The sequence below is a fragment of the Babylonia areolata genome, chromosome 14 (assembly GCF_041734735.1).
Source record: "Babylonia areolata isolate BAREFJ2019XMU chromosome 14, ASM4173473v1, whole genome shotgun sequence".
NCBI lineage: Eukaryota > Metazoa > Mollusca > Gastropoda > Neogastropoda > Buccinidae > Babylonia > Babylonia areolata.
This window is the reverse complement of record NC_134889.1, coordinates 597,054-609,256: the sequence shown is the minus strand read 5'-3', so window position 1 is coordinate 609,256 and position 12,203 is coordinate 597,054. Positions and strand designations below refer to the sequence as shown.

The 12,203-nt window shown below is 42.8% G+C and overlaps 1 protein-coding gene across 2 annotated transcripts in view; it reads right to left on the bottom strand.

Moving 5' to 3' along the window:
- Nucleotides 1–12,203, bottom strand: part of LOC143289709 (uncharacterized) — a 145,638-nt gene that overhangs the window by 89,890 nt on the left and 43,545 nt on the right. For both annotated transcript variants that reach the window (XM_076598766.1, XM_076598767.1), the window contains exons 15-17: nt 4,784–4,993; nt 3,696–3,755; nt 1,586–1,763 (exon numbers count right to left, since the gene is read on the bottom strand). In XM_076598766.1, the coding sequence (XP_076454881.1) occupies nt 1,586–1,763; nt 3,696–3,755; nt 4,784–4,993 (448 nt within the window). The remainder of the gene's footprint in view (nt 1–1,585; nt 1,764–3,695; nt 3,756–4,783; nt 4,994–12,203) is intronic.

Genomic DNA, 12,203 nt, shown 5'->3' with positions numbered 1-12,203 from the left:
ACCCACCACCTGTAACACACCATGCTGACCAGAACACAGAAATAACATGTCAACCCACCACTTGTAATACACCATCCTGACCTGAACACAGATATAACATGTCAACCCACCACTTGTAACACACCATCCTGACCTGAACACAGAAATAACATGTCAACCCACCACTTGTAACACACCATGCTGACCTGAACACAGAAATAACATGTCAACCCACCACTTGTAACACACCATCCTGACCTGAACACAGAAATAACATGTCAACCCACCAATTGTAACTCACAATCCTGACCAGAACACAGAAATAACATGTCAACCCACCACTTGTAACACACCATCCTGACCTGAACACAGAAATAACATGTCAACCCACCATAGTTACACACAATCCTGACCTGAACACAGAAATAACATGTCAACCCACCACTTGTAACACACCATCCTGACCTGAACACAGATATAACATGTCAACCCACCACTTGTAACACACCATCCTGACCAGAACACAGAAATAACATGTCAACCCACCACCTGTAACACACCATGCTGACCAGAACACAGATATAACATGTCAACCCACCACTTGTAACACACCATCCTGACCAGAACACAGATATAACATGTCAACCCACCACCTGTAACACACCATGCTGACCAGAACACAGAAATAACATGTCAACCCACCACTTGTAACACACCATCCTGACCTGAACACAGATATAACATGTCAACCCACCACTTGTAACACACCACCCTGACCTGAACACAGATATAACATGTCAACCCACCACCTGTAACACACCATGCTGACCAGAACACAGAAATAACATGTCAACCCACCACCTGTAACACACCACCCTGACCTGAACACAGAAATAACATGTCAACCCACCACTTGTAACACACCATCCTGACCTGAACACAGATAGAACATGTCAACCCACCACTTGTAACACACCATGCTGACCAGAACACAGAAATAACATGTCAACCCACCACTTGTAACACACCATCCTGACCTGAACACAGAAATAACATGTCAACCCACCACTTGTAACACACCATCCTGACCTGAACACAGATATAACATGTCAACCCACCACTTGTAACACACCATGCTGACCAGAACACAGAAATAACATGTCAACCCACCACCTGTAACACACCACCCTGACCTGAACACAGATATAACATGTCAACCCACCACTTGTAACACACCATCCTGACCAGAACACAGAAATAACATGTCAACCCACCACTTGTAATACACCATGCTGACCAGAACACAGAAATAACATGTCAACCCACCACTTGTAATACACCATGCTGACCAGAACACAGAAATAACATGTCAACCCACCACTTGTAATACACCATCCTGACCAGAACACAGATATAACATGTCAACCCACCACTTGTAACACACCACCCTGACCTGAACACAGATATAACATGTCAACCCACCACTTGTAACACACCATGCTGACCTGAACACAGAAATAACATGTCAACCCACCACCTGTAACACACCATGCTGACCAGAGCAGCACAGAAATAACACCCACCCTCCCCCACACAAGAGACTCACTGAAGACTGCGGTGAAGACGTATCAGATGGTCCCCAGAGGACAGGATGTGAAGTGACGAGCGAGGCGGGGCAGTGTAGTCGTCAGGCCTGACCTCACCAATCAGCCACCACTTCCCCGTCACATGACCTTCGGTCATCTCCCCCTGGGTCGGAAGCTTGGCCACCTGACAGCTGGGACCTGTAACAGTGCTGTGCTCATTCCTCTTTTGTCGACAGCTTGGCCACCTGACATCTGGGACCTGTAACAGTGCTGTGCTCATTCCCTGACATCTGGGACCTGTAACAGTGCTGTGCTCATTCCCTAACAGCTGGGACCTGTAACAGTGCTGTCCTCATTCCCTGACAGCTGGGACCTGTAACAGTGCTGTGTTCATTCCCTGACAGCTGGGACCTGTAACAGTGCTGTGCTCATTCCCTGACATCTGGGACCTGTAACAGTGCTGTGCTCATTCCCTGACAGCTGGGACCTGTAACAGTGCTGTGCTCATTCCCTGACAGCTGGGACATGTAACAGTGCTGTGCTCATTCCCTGACAGCTGGGACCTGTAACAGTGCTGTGCTCATTCCCTGACAGCTGGGACCTGTAACAGTGCTGTGCTCATTTCCTGACAGCTGGGAATGTAACAGTGCTGTGCTCATTCCCTGACATCTGGGACCTGTAACAGTGCTGTGCTCATTCCCTGACAGCTGGGACCTGTAACAGTGCTGTGCTCATTCCCTGACATCTGGGACCTGTAACAGTGCTGTGCTCATTCCCTGACAGCTGGGACCTGTAACAGTGCTGTGCTCATTCCCTGACAGCTGGGACATGTAACAGTGCTGTGTTCATTCCCTGACAGCTGGGACCTGTAACAGTGCTGTGCTCATTCCCTGACAGCTGGGACCTGTAACAGTGCTGTGTTCATTCCCTGACAGCTGGGACCTGTAACAGTGCTGTGCTCATTCCCTGACAGCTGGGACCTGTAACAGTGCTGTGCTCATTCCCTGACAGCTGGGACCTGTAACAGTGCTGTGCTTATTCCTCTTCTGTGTCTCCTGGGTTCAATTCCACTCTGTACTCGTCTCTGAGATCTTTTTGTGGCTGCATTACTCCCACACCGATCATTCCAAGTCCCCCCTACACCGCAACACTCAGGTTCATCTGTCACAGTCGCAGTGCCAGCAGTCCACAAGGAATCAGCGATGTTAGGTTGCCTGGCCACACACCAAAGGAGACCCTGCACTGCTGCCGAGTCATGTCTGTGGTGTTCAGTAGTGCCTATTCTGATTTAATGTACCTAGGACACCACTTACTAAGTCCCCTACTGACAATAACAGCTTAGTCACGGAACCAGAGTGAGTGAGCATCTCCACTAAAGACAGTCCCCCAAGAATCTGCCAACACGGAAGACCTTGACAAGACTCACCCCAAGTGAGTAGTGAGTAGAGTCTTTTGTATGTATATATTAACATGCATTCTTTCATTAACTTTATCTCTTTGAGTGATATGTGTTGTGTGTGTGTGTCTGTGTGTGTGTGTGTGTGTGTGTGCGCGTGTGTGCAAGTCATGCATTAATGTGTATGTGTGTGTGTATGTGGAGAGGAACAGTGCAAGAAGCTGCTGTTTTACCCTGTCAGCCATATCACCTGAGGAGGATGCTGACATTAAATCTGAATCTCTCTCTGTGTGTCTCTGTCTCTCACCATTCTCTCCAGTCTCTTGTCTTTGGCTGTTCCATCTTTATCAACTTTTCCACTTGTCCCTCCCTGCACCCCACACCCCCACCTGATCCCCTCTCTCACACTTACACAATAATACACACAATCACACATGCATAGCATGCGTGTGCATGCATCCACGCATGTGTGTGTGTGTCTTCAAAGACTGCAATGAAGACGAAGACTGCAACCTCTATTATCAGATCAAGTACGCATCTTCGAAAGTCAATTATCCTGAAGTCCACTTTCAAAAAAAATGAAAAACAATCATACAGAAATAAATATTTCATTCATATGTCAAGATGCTGTGTATAAAAATATATAAAAAATAACAACATAAAAACAGGTAAATACTAACAAAGACATCTTCACACAATTATGATCAGTATCTGTTATCAGTCCACTACATTACCTGGGTATTTTCCAATCCAGCCTTTCTTGTACATGAAGTCAGCTGGCATCTGACAAATACCTGGACATGAACACAGTACACAGATAATATCTCAACAAGAACACAGTACACAGATAATACCTGGACATGAACACAGTACACAGATAATATCTGAAAAAGAACACAGATAATACCTGGACATGAACACAGTACACAGATAATACCTGGACATGAACACAGTACACAGATAATACCTGGACATGAACACAGTACACAGATAATACCTGGACATGAACACAGTACACAGATAATACCTGGACATGAACACAGTACACAAATGGACATAGGGTTGTGGAAACATTCTTGAACATTTTATCATTATCTTGTACATACAGACACTTGAATATATTCCACTCTTACATGCTGTCAAAGATGATTTTCGTTTATCAATAAATCAATCTAATGCTCTCTCTCTCTCTCTCTCTCTATCTATCTATCACACACACACACACACACACTTGCATACAGACACACACACACACACACACTTGCATACAGACAGACAGACACACACACACACACTTGCACACAGACAGACAGACAGACACACACACACACACACACACTTGCATACAGACAGACAGACAGACACACACACACACACACACACACACTTGCACACAGACATAGACACACACACACACACACACACAAGAGCAGAAAAATAAAGATGTCACCAGCATATAACAAGGGTTCAAAAGCACTGGTAAAATTTGTTATGCTTTGATGATTTGTCACAAAAATAAACGATTGCTTTGGTTTACTGATATTTTCATCATGTTCAACGCATTTCCAACATTGGTTTGCAAACATGCTTCAACACCTTAACACCCACAAACACATCCACAGATACACTCACATTAGCACTTGTAAATGCACAAAAACTCAAATATATCACTCTCTACACAAACACACACACACATGCACACTGACTTTCTCTCTTACACACACACAAACACACACACACACACACACACACACACAGAGTCTCAGTTTGTAATATCTGAAAAACCAGGAAAAGAAGACAAAAGCCAACACATTCCAAATACCAGGCACGGTGTCCATCAAGCTGGTGACGGGAACACACATCCGCTGAACGTAACCGTACAAGTGATGCCGCACTTCATCAGGGATGTGTGAATGGCGTGACAAGATCTGAATGCGTTCCAAGTTCTTCGGACAAGGCAGCTGGTCACTGCCTCCCATGCATGTGTAGGTGACAGCGTGTGTGTAGTCCGTGTACACGATCTTGTGACGAACTGAGACATAAGGGACTTGGTTGACAGACAAAGAAAACTAGCACATAACTGAAGATCTTGTGACGAACTGAGACATAAGGGACTTGGTTGACAGACAAAGGAGACTAGCACATCACTGAAGATCTTGTGACAAACTGAGACATAAGGGACTTGGTTGACAAAGGAGACTAGCACATCACTGAAGATCTTGTGACAAACTAAGACAAAAGGGACTTGGTTGACAAAGGAGACTAGCACATCACTGAAGATCTTGTGACAAACTGGGACATAAGGGACTTGGTTGACAAAGGAGACTAGCACATCACTGAAGATCTTGTGACAAACTAAGACATAAGGGACTTGGTTGACAAAGGAGACTAGCACATCACTGAAGATCTTGTGGATACATCAACAATCATTTACAACACTACATAGCTAAAGGAGAATAAGATAGAGAGAAAATCAAAGGAGAGATAGAGGGGGGAGGGGAGGGGGGGAAAGAACATGGCAGTAAGAGAGAGAGAGAGAGGCACAGAGAGAGGCAGAGAGAGAGAACACTGAACACTGAACACTGAACACTTTAATGTCAATAGCTTTACAGCCCTAATGACATGGGGGTTCATAATACAAATAACAACATGCATCAATAGTAATAATATTGATGAAAACCAAAACCAAAACGAAATCAATCAATCTGTGCAACAAAGTGCAGTTCGACCATCCATTCAAAGTAATGGCATGTAGAGAGAAATAAAAACAAAAACATATATAAATGTATAACATAATATTTTCCATATGAGAGTGACAACACAGATTTCACTTTTCACAATGAGCAACACCTGATACTATTTTATTATTGTTGAGTTTTTTTTCGTCGCATGTTATTCGCTTCTGCAATATATTTTGCAAGTGACTGTAGTGAAGTTTCCTGATTTAAATTAAGCACTCCAAAAATATCTTCATACTTTGCTGAATTTGTTTTAAATACAACACATTTTTCTCGAATATCGTCATAAGCTTTACAACTAAACAAAAAATGTAACTCATCCTCCCTTGAATGCCCGCACATCGGACAAGGGGAGAGTAACGAGGGCTCAGTCTGAAACCACTTTTCATAAGCATTCAAACCAATCGTTCTCGTTCTAAATCTGGCGAGACTTGTTCGGTGCCACTTGTTTGTCACGACTGTGATATATTTTTCTGTTTGAAATATACTTTTAAAACTATAAAACCATCTATATTTCTCAGTGCTTTCCATTTTACCGTGCCAATTCTGTTTATATGAAGCAATTAGCCTATCTTTGAATTCTGAAACAAATCCTTCTACACATCCAACTCCCTGACACATCCACATAATCCCAAATCCATTTACAGTTAATGTCTTCTTTACAAAATATACCCAGTTTTCCTTCCCTCTCTCATGTTCATTTACTAACATTTCATACGCCTGCTTACATAATCTCGATGTGGGTAGCCTTATTAATTTTAACCAATATTTTATACATTTCACACATGATTTAATGTATAATGGGTATCTACCACTTTCTCCATATAATACAGTATTTGAAGCATGTAATGGAACATTTAAAAAACGTTTAATAGCTAATGTATGTACTTTTTCTAAATCTTTGTTATCAGAAAGTCCCCAAATTTTGGCACTGTATGTTATCATTGGTTCTATTTGAGTATCAAAAAGTTTCCAAAATATATATGAATCTATCGAGCCTAACTTACGTAAACACCTTAAGATTTCTATAACCCCCTTCTTCCCCTTTCTACAAATTTCTGCTACTGTCCTTGTCAAACTCAGCTTAGTTGTAAAAATCATACCAAGATACTTATAAGCATTAGTTACCTTCACTTCATCAGTTCCATAGTGCCATTTTTCATATCTAGATAAGTAACCACCTTTTCTAAACACAACTACATTTGTTTTCTCAAGATTAACTTTTAAAAATAATCTATCTGCTTCTTGCTTTAATATGTTCAGCTGATTTTGAAGTCCTATGGCCGTGTCAGACAAAAGAATTACATCATCTGCAAATAACATGAGAAACAGTTCAACAGCCCCAGGGATCATTTGAATCCCATGTCTTCCTTTTTTCGTTATCTCTCCTGCCAGTTCATTAATAAAGAACGAAAACATCATAGGGCTCAACAGACATCCTTGTTTTACGCCACGTGGGCACTCAAATACATCTGAATATACACCCTTCTCACGTACACACGCTAAAACTGCATCATATACACCACGCAGTGCCATATAAAGCTTACCATCAACACCAGTTTTACGTAACACATTCCATAAACTATTTCGATTCACAGAGTCGAAGGCCTTCTGAAAATCTACAAAAGCAACATACAATTTTCTATTTTTTAATAAATGTGTTTGTACAATTGCATACAATATGAAAATGTGGTCAATGGTGCTGTAACCTGATCGAAATCCAGCTTGCTCTTCAATAATCTTTTCTTCTCGTTCAGCCCATTTAGTTAATCTTCTATTTAAAATGTAAGTGTAAACTTTACTAATGATACTTGTAAGTGCAACTCCACGGTAATTATCTGGAATATTTGGGTCTCCCTTTTTGTGAATAGGTATGATAATCGATTTTGCCCAATCTGTTGGAAAGATTCCATCATTGAAACATCTGTTAAATAAAAGCACCAGAAAATCAACAATATCTGTATTTGCCTGCTTTAACATTTCACTCAATATTTTATCTGGGCCTGCACTTTTACCTGGTTTTAAATTGTTTATGCTATCAATTACTTCTTGCCTGCTAATTGGGTCATTAAAACAAGGTTCTTCAAAATCACCAACCTCCTCTACTACCTCATCTTCTGTTTCAGTATTAGCATTACCTACAAATACACTAGAAAAATGGTCATACCATTGCTGAGCACTAATATTATTATAAACAAATGCCTTTCTATTTACAGATCTTACTGTTGCCCAAAACAGATTTGAATCTTTGATTGATGATTTTAATTTCTGTAACCTTAGCTCCTCAAATTCACGTTTCTTTCTTCTCTTCAAATAAACATATTCCTTCCTTTCCTTTACAAATGTTTCTTTACGTACTCTTTTATTCTCTTCAGTTTTACATCTCTGGAAACTTTTAAGAAGGCCTCTGACCAGTCTTTTCTTCCTCTTACACTCATCATCAAACCAATCATTACATTTCTTCTGTCCTCTACCAACTGTTCGAATCATACATGCAGCTGCTCCATACAATGCACATGAAAACAATTTGACACAGGCATTAACATCAACATTTAACATGTTATAAGCATTCTGTAAACACTCCTTAAACTGACAACTGTCCAACTCATCCTTATATACATGCACATTTTCCTCAGACCACACTATCCTTTCTTCTCCTTTTTGAATTGAGTCAGATTCTTTTTCAGTACTTAATCTATTTATGTAGGACAATTCGACTGGCAGATGCCATGAAAATAAACTATCACCAATACATAAATTACAACTATCTAATAAGCAGTCAGAAACAAGAAAATAATCAATGACACTACATCCTTGGGTAGAAACAAAAGTAAAATCGCCATCTCGATCCCCATTACAATAACCATTCAAAATTACAAGTTCAAACAAAAAGCAAAAGTCCAACAGGGATTTCCCAAAATTATTTGTAGTAACATCCTTTGAACAACGTGAATCTCCCTTCACATTTTCCCAATCCAGATCAAAAACATTGATACCCATATCTTCACTTTTGGTCTGCTCACAACCTGTACGTGCATTCAAATCACCACAAACAATAACATACACATCCTTATCTTGCACAACCTGCAGCAAACATTCTTCCAAAATCAATACTCCATCGTTTAATTCTGTTTCGTTGTATAGTGGACCTCCTTCGGGTACTATGTAAGCTGCAACAAAAAGAACATCTTTATCAACATTAAAAATTCTTCTATCAACGTTAATCGCTACAGTGTTCGCACAGTTTAAAGAAATTTCTTTCACAAATTGTTTCAAAGTATTTTTTATTAACACTAAAACTCCTCCCGATTTTCTCCCTTGTCGTGACATTTTCTTTGCAGGAGCAAAAAACTTTAGATACTCTGGAAAAATATTACCGTAATCAAAGGACGAATCTAGAAATGTTTCAGTTAAACAAACAAAATGAAAAGTATTGACATAATTTATAAATGAAACATCAGACAATTTTGTATAAAGATTCTCCACATTATAATTTAAAAACTTCCAATATTTAGGATGGTCGAGCCTGGCCTATTTGTTTCTGGCCCGCAAGTGTCTATCACTGCCACTGCCACTGCCAGGTGACTTGCCGGACTGGTTGCCCCAATGAGCGCCAAGCTCAGTCTGTCTATTGGCCACACCGCGCCGTCCGCCACGTGCAACAGCGGGAGTACCCCTGACGTCATGACGGGAATTCCCGCCCCCTCTTCTCACCACGGAGTCTCCCGTACCACGCAGGGAATGCCGGTCGTCACCGCCAACACCGCCTCTGGCCAACCGCTGAGTCGCTGGCGAACCCGCTACGTCACAGCGGGACCCCCCTCCACCACTGCTGTCCCTGTCACGCCGCTCGGGTGAAGACCGGGTGCTGCTGTCATGTGTTGGCGTACCCCCTCCTCCGCCGGCCGCTCCGGAGTCCTGCTGCTTGCTGCCCTCTGAAGTAGATGGTGTGCCGTCCACACCGCACGTGGAGACCGTGCCCGGGATCAGCTCACCGCCACGTTGACCTTGGCCTCCAGCCTGGCTGGGTAACAGCACGTGCCGTGTACTGCCTGTGTCTCCTGACACACGCGCGCTGTCCTGCTGCCCTCTGTTGTCAGTGCCCAACGCTGCCACATCGGCGTAGGTGCGGGGATCAGGAAGAGCCGGGCCGATCACCATCTTCCCCCTCCTGAAGTACGCCCTCTTGCCGTCCCTCTTTGCTTCGGCGACCATGTGTGCTTGGGCTCTGGTCAGGTCGTTCGCCACTCCAATGCCTTGCTGTTTCAGCTTCTCCCGGATGGCTCTGTCCGTTAGTAGAGACATCTTGTCCCTCCAACGACTGAAACGGACGATCATGGGCCTTGGTTGTCCATCCCTAGCCTGACCAACACGATGAGCCCTCACTATATCGTCAGAGGTCCATTCCTTCAGACCATCGATACTGTTGAGTGCATCAACCACAGCGATCACACATGTGTCAAAATTTTCACGTTCACTACTGTAGGGAATTCCAAAAATCCGTAGATTGTCTCTTCTTGAATGCTGTTCTAACGTGTCAATTTCTGATCTCAAGTGTGTAATTTCTTCCTGCATATCGTTCACTGATGTTCTCATCTCTCTGGTTTCCTCTCTTCTGTCTATCATCTCTTTGTGCAGATCAGTCATATCTACCGACAGACAAGACACTGTTTCTGTTATTTCTCTCTGTTCTCTTTCTAACCTGTCACATCGCTGATTGATTTCAACACATTCGTTCTTCACTTGACTCAGTTCAGCTATTATGTTTCCCAGATCAGACCTGATGACACTGGTCTGTTCTTGAAGCTGTTGCTGTACTGCCTGCATGATCTTCGCCACAATGTCATCAGAGTTGACTGCCACAGGTGTTGGTTCCGACATTTTTTGATCTCCCTGAGTCGATTGGTCCGTACTGTTCGGTCCGGGGTTTTCCTCCACGTCACCGCTGAGGCGTAAACGCCACAGGCCGAACACTGTGTTGATCGCGCACGCTGTCAAAACAATTGCTGTCACGTGCAGAATGCACGGGCTTCCACTGATGTTGTCACTGACACCCTTTTCTAACACACCTCCGTCCCACAATGTAGTCCCATACACAGATGTTTCGGTGTTTAAGTACACGTATTTCTGACTTAGCATTCTTTCCACGTTTCGCCCAAAGCTAGCCAAAACAGCAGCAAACAAACCACAGGAAAAAAATGCCAAGATAATGTCGCTTGCTGACACACAGTTTTCATCAGTCAATTTTCTGCTCATGTTACTGTTCCGCGTAGGAATATAAAACTTTGTTGACATACCTTGCTGATGAAAAAGTCCAATTCTCGCTCTCCACGTCCCTAAGTCACACATTTTGTTTCGCTTTAACAGACACTAATACACTACACGTCATCCGATAAGAAAGTTTTGCAGTAGAAGTCCCTGGAAACTGTCCAATGTCCATAAAACAACAGAGTACTTCACAAAACCTGCCATCTTGTCGCCATCTTGAATTTGCCCCCCGGCAGAGAGAGAGACAGATAGAGAGAGGCAGAGAGAGAGAGAGGCAGATAGAGAGTGAGGCAGAGAGAGAGAGAGGGTGAAAGGTGGGGAAAGAACATGGCAGTAAGACAGAGGCAGAGAGAGCGAGGCAGAGAGAGAGGCAGAGAGAGAGAGAGAGGCAGATAGAGGCAGAGAGAGAGAGAGGCAGAGAGAGAGAGAGGCAGAGAAAAAGAGGCAGAGAGAGAGAGAGAGGCAGAGAGAGAGGCAGAGAGAGAGAGAGAGGCAGAGAGAGAGGCAGAGAGAGAGAGAGGGAGAGAGGCATAGAGAGAGAGGCAGAGAGAGAGAGGGAGAGAGGCAGAGAGAGAGAGAGGCAGAGAGAAAGAGGCAGAGAGAGAGAGAGAGAGGCAGAGAGAGAGAGAGGTAGAGAGAGAGAGAGGCAGAGAGAGAGAGAGGCAGAGAGAGAGACAGAGGCAGAGAGACAGAGGCAGAGAGAGAGAGAGAGGCAGACAGAGGCAGAGAGAGAGGCAGAGAAAGAGAGAGGCAGTGAGAGAGAGGCACAGAGAGAGAACACTGAACACTTTAATGTCAATAGCTTTACAGCCCTAATGACATGGGGGTTCATAATACAAATAACAACATGCATCAATAGTAATAATATTGATGAAAACCAAAGCCTAAACGAAATCAATCAACCTGTGCAACAAAGTGCAGTTCGACCATCCATTCAAAGTAATGGCATGTAGTGAGAAATAACAACAAAAACATATATAAAGTTATAACATAAATATTTTCCATATGAGAATGACAACACAGATTTCAATTTTCACAATGAGCAACACCTGATACTATTTTATTATTGTTGTTTTTTTTCGTCGCATGTTATTCGCTTCGGCAATATATTTTGCAAGTGACTGTTGTGAAGTTTCCTGATTTAGATTAAGCACTCCAAAAATATCTTCATTCTTTGCTAAATTTGTTTTAAATACAACACATTTTTTCTCAAATATCGTCATAAGCTTTACAACT